Source organism: Primulina huaijiensis, unplaced genomic scaffold, assembly GCF_012295235.1.
Source record: "Primulina huaijiensis isolate GDHJ02 unplaced genomic scaffold, ASM1229523v2 scaffold25037, whole genome shotgun sequence".
In the NCBI taxonomy this organism is placed as follows: Eukaryota; Viridiplantae; Streptophyta; class Magnoliopsida; order Lamiales; family Gesneriaceae; genus Primulina; species Primulina huaijiensis.
The window spans coordinates 425,411-445,512 of record NW_027356117.1 but is presented as its reverse complement, the minus strand read 5'-3'; the positions used below and the strand labels follow the sequence as shown (position 1 = coordinate 445,512).

Sequence of the window (20,102 nt, the reverse complement as noted above, 5' to 3'; positions counted from 1 at the left end):
CTTTTTCATTTATGATATTGTGAATTAGATAATCTATTGTTTTTTTATGTTTTATTTTATTATATATCATAATATTACTGTAATATTATTTAATCCTTATTTTTTTTATGTTTTATTTTTTTTATGTATTACTTTTGGAGTGTGCAAAACACGATGGAAGGTATTACAAAATATGCCCACATTTTGTCTAGATATTCAATTTAAAATTATAGTGGCATGTTTTGCTTTACACAATTTCATAAGGCGATACGATGCGGCTGGAGATATTCTTGAACAACTCGAAAATATTGATGATTTACAAGAAATCAAGCAAGATAGTGAAAATGTTTATGTCCATGACAGAGGTATGAGATGGCAAGAGCCAACACAAGAAAATATTACAGAAATGAAAGAATTGAGAGATGACATAAGAAATTCACTGCCAATACAAGGTCGACATTGAACTATTAGTTTTTATTTAAATAAATTAAAGTAGAATGTAAACATTAACTATTGTTATTAACAATGGTTTTTAAGATTTCAATATTTTATTGTTTTGGTATAGATTTAATTATTTATATTTATATNTGATATTGTGAATTAGATAATCTATTGTTTTTTTATGTTTTATTTTATTATATATCATAATATTACTGTAATATTATTTAATCCTTATTTTTTTTATGTTTTATTTTTTTTATGTATTACTTTTGGAGTGTGCAAAACACGATGGAAGGTATTACAAAATATGCCCACATTTTGTCTAGATATTCAATTTAAAATTATAGTGGCATGTTTTGCTTTACACAATTTCATAAGGCGATACGATGCGGCTGGAGATATTCTTGAACAACTCGAAAATATTGATGATTTACAAGAAATCAAGCAAGATAGTGAAAATGTTTATGTCCATGACAGAGGTATGAGATGGCAAGAGCCAACACAAGAAAATATTACAGAAATGAAAGAATTGAGAGATGACATAAGAAATTCACTGCCAATACAAGGTCGACATTGAACTATTAGTTTTTATTTAAATAAATTAAAGTAGAATGTAAACATTAACTATTGTTATTAACAATGGTTTTTAAGATTTCAATATTTTATTGTTTTGGTATAAATTTAATTATTTATATTTATACATCACACTTGTTTAGAAATCCGTTATAAAATATATATATAAATTAATGAGTTAAAAAAGTACTTTAATGATATGTATCAAAACACATTTATTAATTTAAAAAGTGCTTTTTATCTATTCATCCAAACACAATATTAACACAACTTTTACTTAAAAAAGCACTTTTAAAAGTCAACTTAAAAAATCACTTTTTTAATGAAAAAACTTTTGATACCAAACTACCTTAATCTAAGAATAGTGATATGTACAACTCTATATCCAAAATCTCACAAAAGGCTCAAATCCTACATATGTTTGGCGTTATTTGCTGTGGGGGTGTGATATTATTGAAAAAAATCTATGTTGGAGAGTAGGGGATGAGAATAATATTACAGTGCATTCAGACACCTGAATACCCATTTTGCCTTCTTATAAATTTGGTCTAAATACGTGTGTGGATCCTACCATGAAGGTGGCTAGTCTCATTACGAATTCGGGTCATTGGAAGGAAGAAGTTGTGCGGCAGATTTTCCCTCTGCACGAAGATGAAGCAATTCTTGATGTTTCCTTGAACATTAAGGGATGTGCAGATATCAAGTTCTGGAAGGGAAGCCCGAATTGTATGTAGTCTGTCAAACTTGGTTATCTCTTGGAGATCAATAGTCTGACTCCCCCTCCATTCCAATCTTCACATCCTCTGCTGAGTTGGTGTCTCTGTATACAGAGACAACGATGAGAGTGAGTAATTCAGAACTGGTATGGAAGCCGCCGATATCCGGTTTCAGCTAAAGGTTCAGAATTGGCTGCTAGCCGTTATGGTATGGACTTTTGTTTACAACAGGGGTTTATCAACATTTGCATTTTTTCGGATTTTCTTCCGGTGATTCAAGCAGCAACCAAGCCTTAAGAGGATTGTGGACCTGATGAACGATTGCTTTGGAAGTGCAAGCATTACTCAAATCACTAGTGTTTGTATCTTTTCACCATATGAAAAGATGGGCGAATGGAGCTGCACATCTTTTGCCCGTGAAGCTCTTCTTTCGAATTCTCACTTTGAGTGGAGTAATTGTATTTTACCTTCTAGGTTCGAGTCTTGATTTATTGAATATTGAATGGATTTTACTTTTAAAAAAATAAATAAATGAAAAAAATAATAATAATAAACAATGGGATGATTTACACTGTGTCTAATAAATTAATGAAATTAATTAAAAATGTCAAAAGCAACTGTGTGTGATTGAAGAACTCTCATGCTCATCCATCAGTCCATCTAAGACATACACGCAGATATGGATTCAGCACGTATGGCGGCGGCTTTCAGCACGACAATAAATGACCTCCCAGACGTCATTCTGTCTAACATAATCGCCGCCGTGTCTGATGTTCGCTGCCGCAACTCTGCCTCGATCGTCTGCCACAATTGGTACCTTTTTAGAGCGCGCCACACGTGCTTCCCTCACACTCCGCGACGATGGATTCACCCGAGAGGACGCGAAGATTGATGCGGCCACTTTGATCGAGGTATTTTCAAGGCTTCCATTGTTAGTAGAACTAGCTTTAGATGTTTGTAATAATGTCCGAGACAGTGGTCCAGCTCTGGAGGTTCTCGACTCGAAATGCCGAAACTTGAGGTCCCTTAAATTGGGGCTATTTCATGGGATTTCGATGCCAATTGAGTCCAAGTTCGATGGCGTAGCCCTCTGCCAAAAGCTTGAGTCACTGTCCATTAGGAATGTGGGAAAATTTGACTGACATGGGATTGATTGCAATTGCCAGAGGGTGTTGTAGGTTGGCAAAGTTTGAGGTTCAAGGTTGCAAGAAAATAACCACACGGGGGAGGAGGACTTTTGTTTCTTTACTTCGTCAGACCTTAGTCAATGTCAGAATCTCCTGTTGCAAGATCTTGGTGCAGCATCGTCTTTGAAAGCGTTGGAGCCAATTCAGGATCGAATCATGAGGCTTCACATCGATTGCATCTGGGATTGTGCCGAAGAGCTCGAGGATCTTGATGGGGTCAATGGTGGTTTGAATCTCAATGTTTTTGAGCAAGTGGAAGCATCAAATTCCCCTGGTGGACATTCAAGCAATGCCTTTATGAACTCGTCCAATCTCAATTCTGGTTATGTAGGATTTGATCTTAACGATAATGGCTTCACACATGGGAATGGGTTCGTGGAGAAAACATGGGACAGACTTCAATATCTATCTCTGTGGATCGAAGTAGGCCAGCTTTTGACTCCTCTATCGTCTGCAGGACTTGAAAACTGTCCAAAGTTGGAGGAGATTCGAATCAAGGTTGAAGGAGATTGCAGGGAGTTATCAAGGCCATCTGAACGTGAATTTGGGTTGAGCATTCTAACGAACTATCCCAGCCTGAAAAGGATGCATTTAGACTGCGGCGACACCATCGGCTATGCCCACACCGCACCTTCTGGGCAGATGGATTTGAGCCTATGGGAACGGTTTTATTTGTTCTGTATAGGCGATTTGGGTCTAACTGAGCTGGATTACTGGCCTCCACAGGACAGGGATGTTAACCAGAAGAGCTTATCTCTTCCGGCAGCCGGATTGCTGCAAGAATGTGTCGGGCTCAGGAAACTTTTCATACATGGGACTGCTCACGAGCACTTCATGATGTTTTTGCTAAGGATACCGGATCTAAGAGATGTCCAATTGAGAGAGGACTACTATCCTGCACCAGAGAATGATACGAGCACGGAGATGAGGCCAGACTCGTGCTGCCGTTTCGAGGCGCATATTAATATGCGCCGGATTTCTGATTGATGCAAACTCAACGCATGCATTCGTTGATGATGTTTTTTGTCTGTTTACGGTATTGACAATAAACTCTCCGAGCGGTCTGTGCTTGAGCTTGCGTTTATTGACATGAATAAGCTGGACTTTCCGGTTGTGCTTTACCATTGGATCATGAAATATAATTGAAATCCTTGACAAAATTATTTAGATTAGCCGTTAAAGTTAGGAAATCACTCTGGAAAAAAATAAATAAACGGGTCACATGCCCATTTCAATAGAGAGTCCTTTAACTTTCTTTCGTGGACCTGACTACATCCAACTTCAAAATCCGGAATTTTTTGGTTTTAATACTTTTTAAGTGGTGAGAAATTTAATTTAATTTATTTTTATGGTCATTAAATAATTAGCTACTTTTAACAATATTTGTATTTATACATCTAAACACTCGTACATAAGAATAAAATTGGACATTTATTTATATAATTGCCTTTTGTAATGAATTTATTAATATGTGTGCTTATATAATTGGGACACAGAGATTATTATTATTATCATCATCATTATTATTATTATTAGATAACAAGTTTTCCTTTTAGTAATTACTATTAAATAATATTAGAATTTATATTTATGCCCACGTTGATCATAAGTGAGATTCTTGAATATAATATATGAATTTAAATATGATTAATATTTCAAATTTGGAGACTCCTTCCTATCTAAACCTACTCTAGATTTCTTTACATGAACTTTCAGTAACCCAATAAAACTAAAATGATATTTGTAAATTCTTTAAAAAAATATTATGAATTTTTCAAATTTATAAAATTAAACATTTACAAAAACTACTTAAATAACTCAATTGGAAATTAAAATGAACCCACCTTCGTAAAGATGAAAGATCGTCCCACAAATTTTAATAGGACATAGCCTTTAAGACAGGCATAAAGTTTAAAACTTAAGTGGGTTGCTTGAGGTTTGGGGTACAGCGTTGCAAAAACAACTCATAGTGGTCCTCTTAGATAAAGTCGTAAGTTTTTTTTTCTTTTGCTTGGATAATATATGAATTTGTAATTTGTATTGAGTTATACACTTTTACGGAACAAGTAGATACCTTACTACAATATCAATATCTATAATTTGAAACACAAAAATTTACGTGAGACGATCATACGAGTCAATTTTGCGAGATAAATATTATGTATAGGTCACCTATGAAAAATATGACATTTTATGCTCAATTATTACATTTTATTGTAAATATAGATATAGTTGACACGTCTCACGAGTAAAAATCCATGAGACCATCTTACAAGAGACATACTCAATTTGAATTTTGTAGCAACATGACACATACTTGTAGCCAAGAACAGAGCCAAAAAAATGGAGTTGAGAGGACGGGAAAAAAATTAAAAATTTTAGAGGAGCAGTTGCAAATTTTAAAGGGAGAAAAGTGAAAGTAAAATATTACATTTAGCACCTTAGGTACCGTTTGGTTCAAGTACTTCTAATACTAATATAAATAGTCATATCATATTACTTGTTTTGTACAAGTATTATTTATCTCGATCAATCAAATTATTATTATTTATTTCACATCAATCAAATTCGTAATAATTTATCTCACATCAATCAAATCAATAATATAAAATTACGATATTACCCTTAATAAATAATATTATTAATATTCTATTAATATTTTCAACAATGACAAAATAGTAATATCATATTATCTCAAATTTAATCAATCAAATCAATTAAATCAAACACTATATTAATTATAATTTTATATTTATTTTATTATTACAAAATATTACTTATACTCATACTATATATCTCATACCATGAACCAAACGGTACCTTACTCAATAAAAATAAAAAATCGAGGGACACGACCATACACACCAAAGCTCCGTCTCTGCTTGTAGCTCAAGTCACGCTCACTTAAAATCCTTTACCAATGGTCTTAAAAAATAACAAGATAGTGTCGACTTCATCTTATCGCATAAGCCTGTCGTATATGGTTTTCTGAATACAATTTATTTGATTAACGTAGTTTGTAAAATATTGTATTAGTTCGAAAGTCTATAAAATATACGACCGAAAGATGATAAAAAAACGAGTTACATCAGAGTTAAAAGAAAAGGAAAAAGCAAGAGAGCTGCTTTCATTTGTTTTCAAGAAACATACGTTTCTTTATTAAAAAAAAAAACATGGATTTCTAAGAAATAATTTTTTTTAAAAAATAAGTCAGTGTCTCTATTTTTCTTATTGAGTAATTAATGCACGGTTACCAAAATATAGTAAAATCCCAAATCCCCAACTAATCATGAATCCACAATGGTCCAAAATTAATTTTCAGTTTCCAAGAATTCTGAAGTTTCATGAAAGTTCAATGATGTTGCATGTGTAAAGATGACTTTTTTGGTCATCCCCTTAACAATCATATTATATTGTTGATTAATTAAAATGTGATCACATGATCCCAATATGGATGGATGGCCAGAGGTAAAGTCAAAATAACATTATACTAAACTAAGAAATTAATGTAATAAATTTCATAACCAAAACAAGAATTTAAATTTCGTACGCTAAGATGTATGTATAACCCATTACCATGTGTTTTTGCTTTGCACATGCTGAGCCTCTCTGTCCAGCTTAATAATCAATTCCAATAAAAATCATATTATAAGGATGGTAATCAGATCTTTCCTTTTATTGCTGTTTTACAGCTTTCATCAGCAATAAATGTGATCCCATCAGCATCTGTTATATAATGTTCTTCTCAATAAATTGAACAGAGTGAACCAAAAATTGCTTTTCAGGATTCTCACTGTTTCCAAAGGTACCATCTATCTCATAAAATTTTCTGCAGAAATCTTAATGGGTTTAATTTTTTTTATGATGTATGATCATTAATTGTAGACATATATTTCCATGAATTAATTTTTGGTGTGTTGGTTGTTGCCGCAATAAATTTGAACCCAGAAATATATCAGCCTCGAAGTGGGAAAAACTGGGAGGAGTTGCAAGTGTTAAAATGTATTGATAAGGTTAATTTTAGCTTCATTTTATATGGAGATTTTCTTTTAAGTTATGATTTCTGTGTTCTTGGAGTGCCTCTGATGCTCATTGTGAATTCTTTATCTCCTGTCAAGTGAGCTTAACTTTCAGCTTTTCTTAGCTTGTCTGCTTCAAATTCTTATAGCGTTAATCAGATATGTATAAAAATCAGGGCATATGGTTTTTTCTTGTTTTCGGCTTCATCAAATTTCATTTTCGTCTATAAGAGTCATCAGTCAATATCTATGCCTCGTTTGTAGAATTATGTCGCCATCTTGAGGTTAAAATGTGGGTTATTTTTCTAAGCATGCGCAACTATCAAGAATTTTTTCAGGTGCTTATGGGGGGAATGGGGATTCTAACCATGTGTGTTGAATTCTGTAGATGAGTTTGGGAATGCATATATATATATAAGGACATGTATATAAACTTTACAGAGGAAATTATATAGAGCCATATGCTATGATAGCTCTGAATCTTCTCATATGTTCTTCCATAGCTGTAGCAGAACATTGAGCGGGCTAGAGATGGTGGAACTTCTATAACGAGTTGTTTTTCGAGCCAATCAATTGCTCCCTGGTCTTGAATAAAGGAGCCAATCACAAACTGGCGGTGATATTGACAGATAGAGCAAGTTGGTGTTGCTGGTTTAGCGGATGGAGGACAATAAACTGAATTTCAACCGACCATTTCTATCAGTGAGACGAAATTCGCCAGCAGTGACCTCTCAAAAGGATGACAAAGGTAAAACAGGCAATTCTGTACCTGTTAGACCTCATCTTCCTTCTTACCGATCAGAACTGAAATCTGGCCCAATTAGAAATCCTGGAGCAGTGCCTTTTCAATGGGAACGGACCCCTGGACAACCAAAGGAAGTGTCCAAGCAAGAAACTCGAAACCACCATAGACCTCCAATTGCCCCTAAGCTTCCTCCGGGAAGATGTCCACAAGCTATCCAGCAGCATTCACGTCAAATTATTCCAGAGGAAAATTCAAGTCTAATAGTAACATTTGCAGGTGATTCCCAGAGTGGGCTGCATGGCGGTGAAAATTTCAAGAATTTTGAGAGATATGACGAGATTACAGAGAAGGGGATGCATTCTGAGTCAGGGGATAGTGATGAAGATTATGTTGATGCGCCTGATACACTTTCAAGAACCGAATCCTTTTTCATCAATTGTAGTGTGAGTGGTTTAAGTGGATTTGATGATTTAGATACCGAACAACCTGAAAGTTTTTTGACCGACCCAAAATCTCTGGAGTTCATGATGGATAGGTTTCTCCCCGCTGCAAAGGCAATGGCTTCTGAGACACCACAGTGTGCATCCCAAAAGGAATCTATCACCAGAGAACAACTCCAACAATCTAAGAAAATAGTTGGCAGTGGTAAGCTTTTGCTTCGCTATGGGCCTAGTTTTGCAAAGCGATATTCATATTGCCATGAAACAGAACAAGAACAAGAAGAGGACAGCGATGACGACTGTAATCAGCATAAAAAATTTCCAGGAGTTTGTGGTCTGCTACCCCGGTTTTGCTCAAGAAGTTCACTGGGCGTTTTAAATGCAGTACCTGCAATGAGTATGAGAACCCGAGTTCCAATACATGCTGCTAACACAACTCTTAATCGAGCTTCTTCAGCGGGATCTTATGGCGAGACTGAGAACGAGGTATTAACTTTAGTTTCATATCATCGACCTTCATGCGTGCTATGGCTTATGCCAAGATTTTGATGCAAATTTGACCCATTCAATATTATTTTTTTTGAGCAGTCCAAGCCTGATTATTCTGACCTTAAATCAATGGATACAATCCAAACATCTGAACTTGAGGTGAATGAGACTAATTCGGGATATGAACATTTTCAAGTAGAGAACCATAATGCATCAACAAGTCTTCATGCACCTTTTTCGTTTATTGAAGAACAAGAAGTTACTGGGGTTCCTGAAGAAACAAACCATACAAGGATTAATGCCAAAACCTTTCAGGAACTATTGGCTGATCAAGGCAGTTCAGAGGAATCAGCTGCAGGAGAACCAGCTGTGGAAAAATCTCTCTATGTAGATACCATGAAGATGCTGGAAACTGAAAGCACGGCTTCCTGTTCTCCACCGACTGAAGAAGATGCTGAAGGAGTTCCTGTTTCAGGAGAAGTCCTAAAAATTATTGCTAATAAAGTAGTGAGGGATGTACCAGAGGCGTACGGAGAAAATGAAGATGCTAACCTCAGTTCAACTATGATAAAAAATCTAAAAGTTCTGGACAAAGATCCTTCTGAAAGTCAGCCACCAAAAGCTAATGCTCTGGAAAACGAAACTCATCCAAATCACTCTCGCCTTCCTGTTCCCCCATCTTTACCTAAATCTCCATCAGATTCTTGGCTCGGGCGTACATTGCCTTCCATTTCCGTGAAGAAATCATATCTTCATTCATCTTTTGGTGTGGCAACAAATCCCAAAAATCATGATCCTAATGCACCTAAAGGCAATATCACCTGGGAAACTTTTGTTAAATCTACAAAGGTGCGACAACACCATTCATGTCATTCTAAGGCGAGTTCTTTTGTTGCTTCCACACTAATTATCAAATGTTTCTATTAGTGTATTTTCATGTGTATGAAACCAGTGATTGGCTCACATTGTTGCTTGCTTTATCAGGAACTCTTGACGCCCATACCAGAAGGTTAATGATGAGCCATACTTGAAGCCATGGCTCTTGTACAGCCGTATTTCCGGCAACTTTGGCGGATTCAATGTTGATATGTATACGATTCAATAAATAGTTCTACTCTCCACAACTCACTCTCTTTGGCTTGCAAGATGGTTGATGCCTCACTTTTTTGTCACGCTTGTTATAACCCTGTATAGAAATATTGTTCGAATCAATCTGTTGCATGTGTTAAAGCCAGATTTTGTTGTAACATCGTTTGGTTCAAATGATAAGACTGAATTGATTATGTAATGTTTTGATTTAAGTTCTCAAAATAGATTATAGTTATAAATAATTGTATATTTCACATATATGAATTTATCATCTAAATCTAGACATGAATTTGTATACTAAATACCAGCTTAGTTCCGAAGCCTCTGTATCCCTCAGAGGCATACTTATATATTCATTACCTTTTGAATAACCTAAATATATACAAGCACCCAGTCATTTATTGGCCGAGCACAAATGTGTTTCTTGTCCTCGTATAAATGTTGTGATTATTTGTCAGTTTTTTTTTAAATATTGCCATTTTCTTCACTGCAAATACTTCAACTCTATATATATTTTTTTTTTGTCAAAGACTCCAAGTCTGTGTGTTAGATTTGTAAGTTTGCCTGAGGCTATTTTTTTTATTAAGTATTAATGCAGATGGAACTGAAAATCTTGCTCACACTTGTTTGATATTCTATTGGCTTTGTTTTTTTGGGCATTTTCATTTAAATATTAGATTATTCCTTATTGTATCCTAGTTGACGATTTAAAGATGCTCATTTTAAGATCTATACAATATGTGATGAAAACAAATTGTGGAAATTGAGGACCTCCCATATGCAAGAATTGATTAATGGGCCTCCTAATGTTGACATGTGGGTTTTCTTAGCTTTTGAACCGTTAGGTCTACTGTGAGTTGTATCGATCCAATTATTTTTTTATGAATTGGATCGTATTGAATATTTACCTCACAAATTTGTTCAATATGGTCATCTCACGTTTGAATATTGATTTGGATGTCAATGTTTAAGTCAATTCAAAAAAAAATTTTCAAAATCTGGAGATTTAGTTGTGGCAGATGGAATTGAGACTTCTACACGAATGTATAAATTCATGTCGACCAAGTTTGCTTGGAAATAAATCGAATTTTGTCATGAATTGAAATCGAATATCTCGGATTTCCAGTCTAATTATATTCGGGTTTAAAATTAAGTTAAAATGTTTGAAATTTCTTAGCAATCTTATCTCTTCATTTTATTTTGGAATCTGGTGTAATCTTAAATAATGATAAATATTCCAACTACTAGAGCTGTATATTTATCTGAATATCTTTGGAAAAAAAGATCTCTACATAATAATAAAAATAAAAATAACAGTAAATATATATGGATAAGTTTGCAATGATTGTTCAATGCTTTAGCTTTTTGGTCATGTCATGATAACAATTATTGTTATTATTAAAAAATTGTGTGCATTATTTGTGACAAAACGAGCACATACAAAAGTGTTTGAGTCCATAATAATAACTACTTACTTGGCACATGCGGTGTGTGTGTACGGTTTTTTTTATAATTATCGAGAGCTTAAAGTGAAATTTGACAAATTATCGAGGGACTAAAGTGCTATTTGAATAGTTGTCATTTTAAAAAAAAAAAAAACAAAAAGTTTTTTGTAATTTAAAAAACATAAAAACAAAAATGTAATTGTGATATCAAATAAAGGCAAAATCGAGAAATCAAAAAACAAACCAATGTTTTTTATCTCTGTTAAGGAGATTCTTAATATATAGTAATAGATAATNACTTTATTTATATATATATAATTATTAAAACATACCATGACATCAAAAGTTAGTTACTCTAGACATCTCAAATTTAATAATATAATATAAATAAAAGTATAGATATACGAGTATTTCTTCTTCTTTATTTTTTCCCTCTTTCATTATTTTATTTAATTTATAAAATAAAAAAAAAATTCTTATGAATTGAATTCAAATTTACTCTAAATTAGATATACATTTTTTTAATTAACTTCATTCTCAAACATCCAACCAATTTAGATTGACTATTTTCAAAATTTAAACTTAATCTTCTATACCTTATCTAATTTATGATATCTTATTTCACATATATTTTTAGTTAATCATATTATTAATTTATTAAATATTCTATTCATATACTATTACTTTAGTTAAAAAATACGAAATATATATAATTTTGATACGTTACCTATTACATATTTATGTGAGTACAATTAAAATATAATTTATACGTGATAAAAAATATTAAAATTATATATTTAATAGGTGAATGTTATTTCAATAATATTATATATATCAACATATAAAATATCAAATATATATACGTATATATAATTTTAAAAATGATGTTATCAATTATAAAATATAAAGATATAAATAATAAGAGAGAGAGGTGAAAGTCACATGGATTCGTTGCCGGTAGAGCATCATCACCATAATCCGCCACCCGAGCAGCATCATCATAAATATCATCATCTTGACCAAGCTCAAGCACCGCTTGCCACTGGCGTCAAGCACGCCATGGAAACTGACAAGGTGGTCCATCCCTCCGTAACGCCTTCTTTTCCTTCTCACTAGGACTTCTCTCTGCATTAACAATGTGTCTTTAGCCAAATTCTGCTTGGGCTACCTCGATCTAGCTCAGAAGCTTCACCAATCTGTGGATCTTTACTTGTACAAGGATATAGGGTGGTTCCCGGTAGCATATTGGGGAGTATGCTGGAGATCTGAGAGTTAGATATTTTTCGTGGGTGTTATGGATTCTAAGTTTGAGAGTTTCTGCTGGATTTTGGCCAGGAAAGAGTGTTGGGTAATTTATAAGTATTTTTGTGTGTGTGTGCAAGTATCAGGTTTTTTCCGTTGGATGCAACCGTTTTGAATCTTTTGATGAAAATCTGTGCAATTTAGTTTTACGTAGCCTTCTTCGTACTTTATCGATGTGTAGACTTAGGTTTGTTTTTTTCTTGTTTTTTTTCTCGGTTCTTCAATTTTATCTGCCGGATAATGCATATACGTTTTTCATTCTCCATGCTCTCATGTTAATAAATGTAATATTATTTAAATTTTATTTCATTTTACTTAGATTTAGCTCATTACTTTCTGCGGGTGAAATCTGGCTGCTTTTCTTAAATTTTAGGTGAAGTTTACTTGAATTGAATGAGGGTTTGCTTGCGCAGTTGGCTTATGGTAGATTCTCCTTGAATATATAGCAGATCCCTCCCTTCTCAAGTTTTCTGGCATATATGGATGCTTTCTTGAGAGCCGTCTCCTGTTGCAAATGCTGCCTTTTCAGTTCTAAACGTGTCATCTCTTTAGATCCTTGTCCCTTTTACATTTGCTAATTCTGCAAGTAGATGGGAATTTAAGATTTTCAGTTAACTATTAGCTGTCTTTGTTATGGTGCTACTGCAAATTGTGGTAGTTTGATTGTCTTAGCTCGAAATTGTTTTTCTAATGATTTGTCCTGGGTCTGTGCTGCAGGATATGTCTTCCTCTTTAGTTGATGGAAATGATCCGCTGACTGGTCACATAATTTCGACTACGATAGGAGGCAAAAATGGAGAGCCCAAAAGGGTTGGTATCGGACTTCTTTATGGAGTTTCTATTGCTGCTATTTTATGTTTTATGAGAATACAGAGATATTGAGATTGTTCTATTTAATTTCAAGATTTTGATTTCCTTTTTTAATCCTTTGATGAAGGGGTCTTTCTGATGTTTATAAATGATTAATTGGTTGTTGATGATTTTCTTAGCTATAGCTAATGGTTTGTTTGTGGTGCTTTTCTGCAGACAATTAGTTACATGGCAGAGCGTGTTGTGGGTACTGGATCATTCGGTATTGTTTTTCAGGTTTGTATTTCTTATTCGTTCTCAATTTCTTGAGGAGAATATTTTTAGATCTAAAAGGTTGTGATAATTTTCTGTAGGCGAAGTGCTTGGAGACCGGTGAGACAGTGGCCATAAAGAAGGTTTTGCAAGATAAGCGATATAAAAATCGTGAGCTGCAGTTAATGCGGTTGATGGATCATCCAAATGTGATTTCACTGAAGCACTGCTTCTTTTCCACAACAACCAGGGATGAACTTTTCCTGAATTTGGTAATGGATTACGTCCCCGAGACTATGTACAAGGTTTTAAAGCATTATAGCAATTCAAATCAAAGGATGCCGCTCATATATGTGAAACTCTACACCTATCAGGTCTGATTGATGTCATTAATCATTTTCTCAATGACTTCTCATCTCTGACAGGCATAAATCTGCCAATACTTCTCAGTTATTTAGGGGGCTTGCGTATATGCATAGTGTTGCCGGGGTTTCCCATCGCGATATAAAACCTCAAAATATTTTGGTTAGTGAATAGTGATGTAATTCTCCTCTCTCTTACCAATGTCATTCTGAATCTTTTTTTTCCTGATAAAATACTATCTGCTGCAGGTTGATCCCCTTACCCACCAGGTCAAGATTTGTGACTTTGGAAGTGCTAAAGCTCTTGTAAGTTCATTGCTCTGTCTGGTTCTGTGTATTGATGTGAAGATTGTTTGCTCTCATTTGGTCCGCATTTATGTATGTTCATTATGTGTCGGTTTGTCAAACATTTGTATTCAGAAAATCTGTCCAATAAACGGTGTGGTTGATGGTTATTTAATCGTGGCAAGGTTGTTTAGCAATTTCAGGGGAAATAAATCTTAGCAATTGTAATTATCAATTAACTTAACTATATGTGAACCTTGGAAATTGGATCATTTAAGTAGAGGGATGGATCTCATCAAATTCCTTTTGTTCACTCGTTACATGGGAAAACGAGCTTAGGTTAAGCACATGCTTTGCGAAAGAAAGGATGTTTTGGTAAACCACATAGTCCCATTTATAGTTTCTCGATTTAGTGCAGTAGCTGCATATGAATTTCCTTGGGGGTCCTGCCCTTTCTTTTTAGCTCCTTTTATCCTGAAGCAATGGGGTGATATGTAGTAGTTTCTTTCCATTTGGGTCTCCTAGAAGGTGGTTGCACGAAGTTTTCTGTAGTCCGATGAAAGGAAATGTTTCTGTAATGTCTCTGGAGATTATTCTTTTCCTGGGTTTACGGTTTCAAAATCTCATATTGCTTATTAAACTAATATTTACAGTGAACTTAAATGGTTTGACCTTATCAATTATGCTTTTTCCTCACCTTATAAAATACATAATTATTAGGTGAAGGGTGAAGCTAACATAGCTTACATTTGCTCTCGTTACTATCGAGCTCCAGAACTCATATTTGGTGCGACAGAATATTCAACATCAATTGATATTTGGTCAGCTGGATGTGTTCTTGCTGAGCTGCTTCTGGGCCAGGTTTGTGTTTTTCCAAGTCTGGCTTACCATGATTACCAGTCTACACTTGCACATGTTCTCCTTATGCATTATCATTTTTCTTTTACTCCAGCCTCTTTTTCCTGGAGAAAATGCTGTTGATCAGCTCGTAGAGATTATCAAGGTATGCATCAACAGTATATATCTTACAGATTTATGGAGTAGAAATTTGAGTATATGGCAGCCTTTACCTTATGTATGACTTTGTTGCACAGGTTCTTGGTACTCCAACTCGAGAAGAAATACGGTGTATGAATCCAAATTACGCTGACTTCCGGTTTCCCCAGATTAAAGCCCATCCATGGCACAAAGTATGGCTGTACTTGCTGTATATCGTCTCTCAGTGATCTATCGTTAAAATCCCAGTGTTTTTATCAAGAGTAATCACTTTTCAGGTTTTCCATAAGCGGATGCCTCCTGAGGCCATTGATCTTACTTCTAGACTACTTCAATACTCACCAAGCCTTCGATGCACAGCTGTATGTTTTATTTAAATCAGTCTATTTGAGTTTTATCTTCTTATATGATACTTAAATGGCAATGCTGAGCAACAAAATAATATTTACTTTTATTTTAGTTTTAGATTTTTTTACTACTTTTTCTACTATATTTGTCATTGATTAAATGGAATTAATGTTTATTTGATTGCAGATAGAAGCATGTGCCCACCCTTTCTTTAATGAGCTTCGGGAACTCAATGCTCGTCTGCCAAATGGTCGCCCTTTCCCAACTCTTTTTAACTTTAAACAGGAAGTACGATTTCTAACTTCTCTTTTTTCTTTCCTTCATTCATTTTGGACACCAAAAGTAGAGAGTTACTGTTTGGATGTCAGTGATTTTGTTCTCGCGCGCAGTTATGTTTTACTAGTATTTGCTTCAAATTCATGATATGCAACTATTGAAGTGAAATCAGCAGAATTATTTTTCTCCTTGACGTTTTTTTAAATTTTTTTTTGGTAACAAACTTATGTCCTCGTTAAAATGGTATTGATAAATTGTTCTACAATGGTGCTGAAGCAGAATTGACTTGGTAAAAGCAAAAATTAACGTTTAGTTCTTATTGGAACATCATGCGTTTCCATTTCAAAAGCTTGTCTTACCCGCAGATCTCTTATTATCATTACATCTACAAAAGCTTATGCAACTTGTAATTCCCTCACTGATAGTTATCTGGAGCATCTCCTGAGTTGCTCAGCAAGTTGATACCTGAGCATATTTGGTGTCAAGCCAGTCTGAGTCTTCCTTTCCCCCATCCTGCTGCAACGTGATCGTTGGCCAAAAGCGATAATAGCTTTCTGTTTAACATTTGAGGGGCATTTCAACCCAAGCAAGTGGGTCTTGACATCCTGTATCATATATAGTGGCTTCTTGATTTAAGAGCAACGTCGATTGTATTGGTCTAGTATTCCTTGTAGTTAGACAAGTTTCTTCCGTGTTTGTACATTTCTTTTTGGTGGAACTAAGGATTTCTAATTGTAGGAGCAAATATCATCGTTGTGTTAGTGTCTCAATTTGAGCAGTTTTTTCTTCAACTACATTGTGCAAGAATTCCTATGTATTTCCAATTGTTTCCAAATTTGGGTATGTTACGTTTCTTCTTCCACATGCAAGCTATGCCATGTTCCGTATTCTGCTTTAAAAATCCATTATGTTTGGTCTTCAATGTTTGCCGTGGTTAGAAAAATTGAACATTTTATTGTGATAATAATCCATTTTTATTCCATCCCAATCAAATATTTAGTTATAATTATAATTTATTTATATACTAATTATTTATTAATTATTTATTATACGCAATCAAATCATTAAATAAAAAGTATGATATTATTTTTAGTATAAAATTTTTATTTACATTCATTAATATGATTGAAATCGTTAAAATGTAATTTATCACTTTATCCTCGAAACTAAAATTTTACTTTTATCTCTATAATATTAATATATCATATAGTTTTATCACATTTTTTATTTAAAAAATTAATATATCATTTTTCCTTTACAATTTAATGTATTAGTTCACTCGACTTTTAGAATTCCGAACTTTCAAAATATCTTCTTAAAAATATATACAGTACTTTACGTGCGTGTATAACTAATTATACCCCGATAACTAATTAAATAAAGAAATCCTAATATATTTTGTAAATAAATAATACTATATAAATTATATTACTTGGTAAAATGATTGTTTTTATTTAATTATTATTATTATTAGTAAAGAAATTTAATTTTGCTAAAAACGCCAAAAGAAAGTGATTTTACGAAACACTCCTCTCCACGGCAATGATATTAGGGTTGGTTTCTTTTTTTATCTCCACATATTCCTCAGAACCCTAGCAACTCCTGCCGTTTCCAACCGCGCCGTTCCACCGCCATGGTAACCCCTTCTGCCCGTTTTGCATCTGTCGATACTAATATATACATCATCACTGACTTGTTTTGGTATGTTTGCGATAATGTTTGAAAACAGGCTTCGGAGAAGAAACTATCGAATCCGATGAGAGAGATCAAGGTTCAAAAGCTGGTCCTCAACATATCGGTCGGTGAGAGTGGAGATCGTCTCACTAGAGCAGCTAAGGTAGGTTTCATCCCCCAATGATTCTGTATATTCATCCAATTATTAGTCAGTGCGGTCGTTTTATCAGTAGTTAATGACCTAGCGTTTTGTCCATAGGTGTTGGAGCAGCTCAGTGGCCAAACCCCTGTTTTCTCCAAGGGTAATTCACTTTCAACTAATTTTTCAGCATTTTCGGTTCCTGTTGTGGATTTTGGATTTTTAGAACGAGATAGATTGTTCAGGTTTTAATACAATTTCTTTTAGGGTGCTTTAGGGTTGAAGCATGTGAAATAAATAATTTTGAATCCACGCTTGAAATCAGTTGTCCCTGTTTTGATATTTTGAATTTGGGGGATGTTATATTCCTCCCACCATTTTATGCATTTGTATCACTGGATTTCAAAACCTTTCGGATGAGTCATTTGAAATGCATCTTTCAAAACTCGGATCCCTCAAATACAAATGGAACCTAAGACATTTTAGATAGTATTTCAGCTTCTGAAAGGTTGTTTAGGTTCGCTTGTTTGTGGGTACGTGTGGTTGTTGCCAAGTTTGTCACTGTGATACGGATTGTAGGTTCATGAGTAAAAACTTGAAAGATTGGAAAATGTTCCAGATCAACCCCCTTCTCTTACCACATGTCTCGGATAAGCTGATCAATAAACAAATATAATGATTAGCAGTAAAGCATCGAATGCTCTGAATGCAAGAAATTTTATGCTATATTTAAGAGCAAGACAATCGTCTGAATTCTGTAGTTGGTTTTTTTTAATCATGTTGTACTAATATAGTTAATTTTTTTGTTTGACAGCAAGATACACTGTGCGGTCATTTGGGATCAGGCGTAACGAAAAAATTGCATGCTATGTCACAGTCAGGGGTGACAAGGCAATGCAGCTTCTTGAGAGCGGACTGAAAGTTAAGGAGTATGAACTGTTGAGGAGGAACTTTAGTGAAACTGGTTGTTTTGGCTTTGGTATTCAGGAGCACATTGATCTTGGAATTAAGTAATTGCATCTGCCTTGTCTAGTATTTTTAAATTCTCGATGCTGCATCTTTAATTTACACAATATAGAAGTAAATGATGTTTTAGAGCATTTTGTCAAAAAATATTTATTGTGGTATATGTTTTAATATAGGAACATGGTCCTATATATTATGGAATAGGCTGTTTTATGAAATGCTCTCTACCTCTCCCTGGAAAGATGAATGGCTTTTTTATTAATGGGAAAAGTAAAGAACGGCAACTTCCTAAACTGCATGCTATTGTTTACTTTTCAGAAATTGTATGCCTGAACTGTGAAGAAGATTTACCATCATCTGTAATAAATTGAGGCACGACAATGTTTTGAATTAGTTTATTCTTTGTATATCACAGAACAAATGTTATATTAGGTTATGGTCCTTATGTTTCGGATTTAAATCGAAAATTTTCTTTAAACAATTTTCATCAGGACGACTCATTCAATGGTCCATTAAAGGATTTATTACCCTTTCAACCATTGTTACCCTAATAATTGTGTATTTACTCATCTTTCTCCAGGTATGACCCTTCAACTGGTATTTATGGTATGGACTTCTATGTTGTATTGGAACGTCCTGGTTATCGAGTGGGGCGACGTCGTAGGTGCAAGTCTCGTGTTGGGATCCAACACAGGGTCACGAAGGAGGATGCAATGAAGTGGTTCCAAGTGAAATATGAAGGTGTTATCCTCAACAAAGCGTCCAACATAGCAACCTAATTTGAGAATGTATGTTGGGTTGCCAAATGCGTATTAGTTGTGCAATTTTTCATCTTCATATGCTTCTTTTTTACTGTTAGAAATCTTTTATTTCTTCAACTATTTCACCATATATCTTATGTACTCTTTCGATCAGATCAAATTTGTTGAATTTCTGGTTGGCATCCCTAATTTTGCTCTGTTAAGGAACCCGACATTAATTTGGTGTAATGGCATTTCGTCAATTAACAAAAAGTCCTCTATGATTTCAACATTTCGTTGGTGTTAGTTTTACTCGGTGATCCCTTCTTCCATCTATAAATCATTAGCTCAAAGCCAAAAAGGTACCTAGGTTTGACCGTAGTTCCAAAAAAACTCTGGTTTAGTCTTTCAATGGAAGGTGGAATTGGTTCAGTTTTGATTCCAATTTGTGTATGGTTTGGATGATGATTATGGTTGTGATTTTTACGAAACAATTTTGAATTTTGTTAATGATTTGATTCTATCTTGGTCAAGTCCATGTGATCTAGTGTTAATATGATCATAAGTAAAGGGGTGTACTTGTAATCTATCCTCTCTGGTTAAAAGAAAGAAAACAGATGTTACATTTCCGCAAAACGAATTTTCTTTCAAATATACTTGTGACTGTAAATTTATTTCTCTACCCAAGTAATCTGCTATTATGTTATATTTAGTGGAGTAATAATATGTATTAAAATTTTATAGTTATACATTTTAAATAGTCAATGTAATATCGCATATTTAATAACTAATATTTAAAGTATTGTCATTATCTTTATATTTTCTTCAC

General features: G+C 34.1%; 3 protein-coding genes and 1 pseudogene across 14 annotated transcripts; all 4 read left to right on the top strand.

The window, feature by feature from the left end:
* The first annotated feature begins 2,350 nt into the window (after nucleotides 1-2,350).
* Nucleotides 2,351-4,059, top strand: LOC140967372 (F-box protein MAX2 homolog A-like; annotated as a pseudogene).
* A 2,419-nt stretch (nucleotides 4,060-6,478) lies between these two features.
* Nucleotides 6,479-9,850, top strand: LOC140967382 (uncharacterized). Of its 7 annotated transcripts, XM_073427868.1 has the most exons (5): nucleotides 6,708-6,909; nucleotides 7,180-7,253; nucleotides 7,419-8,586; nucleotides 8,689-9,468; nucleotides 9,574-9,850. In XM_073427868.1, the coding sequence occupies exons 3-5, from the start codon at nucleotides 7,576-7,578 to the stop codon at nucleotides 9,601-9,603; spliced, it is 1,821 nt and encodes a 606-aa protein (XP_073283969.1). In that variant the 5' UTR covers nucleotides 6,708-6,909; nucleotides 7,180-7,253; nucleotides 7,419-7,575; the 3' UTR covers nucleotides 9,604-9,850. The 7 variants fall into 7 exon arrangements, with proteins under 7 accessions (XP_073283967.1, XP_073283969.1, XP_073283965.1 ...); XM_073427866.1 differs by lacking the exons at nucleotides 6,708-6,909; nucleotides 7,180-7,253 and adding an exon at nucleotides 6,479-6,701; XM_073427864.1 differs by lacking the exon at nucleotides 7,180-7,253.
* A 2,183-nt stretch (nucleotides 9,851-12,033) lies between these two features.
* Nucleotides 12,034-16,623, top strand: LOC140967383 (shaggy-related protein kinase zeta-like). Of its 6 annotated transcripts, none has more exons than XM_073427870.1 (13): nucleotides 12,034-12,197; nucleotides 12,875-12,964; nucleotides 13,143-13,235; nucleotides 13,452-13,511; nucleotides 13,589-13,861; nucleotides 13,938-14,012; nucleotides 14,099-14,155; nucleotides 14,855-14,995; nucleotides 15,087-15,137; nucleotides 15,229-15,324; nucleotides 15,409-15,492; nucleotides 15,665-15,766; nucleotides 16,180-16,623. In XM_073427870.1, exons 1-13 carry the CDS (start codon nucleotides 12,066-12,068, stop codon nucleotides 16,279-16,281), a joined length of 1,356 nt encoding a protein of 451 aa, XP_073283971.1. In that variant the 5' UTR covers nucleotides 12,034-12,065; the 3' UTR covers nucleotides 16,282-16,623. The 6 variants fall into 6 exon arrangements, with proteins under 6 accessions (XP_073283971.1, XP_073283973.1, XP_073283972.1 ...); XM_073427873.1 differs by having other exon boundaries at nucleotides 12,046-12,197; nucleotides 12,839-12,964; XM_073427872.1 differs by lacking the exon at nucleotides 12,875-12,964.
* Nucleotides 16,624-17,253: 630 nt separating this feature from the next.
* Nucleotides 17,254-19,483, top strand: LOC140967396 (large ribosomal subunit protein uL5-like). The gene is made up of 5 exons (XM_073427898.1): nucleotides 17,254-17,390; nucleotides 17,484-17,591; nucleotides 17,688-17,730; nucleotides 18,382-18,577; nucleotides 19,114-19,483. The coding sequence occupies exons 1-5, from the start codon at nucleotides 17,388-17,390 to the stop codon at nucleotides 19,310-19,312; spliced, it is 549 nt and encodes a 182-aa protein (XP_073283999.1). The 5' UTR covers nucleotides 17,254-17,387; the 3' UTR covers nucleotides 19,313-19,483.
* Nucleotides 19,484-20,102: the final 619 nt, after the last annotated feature.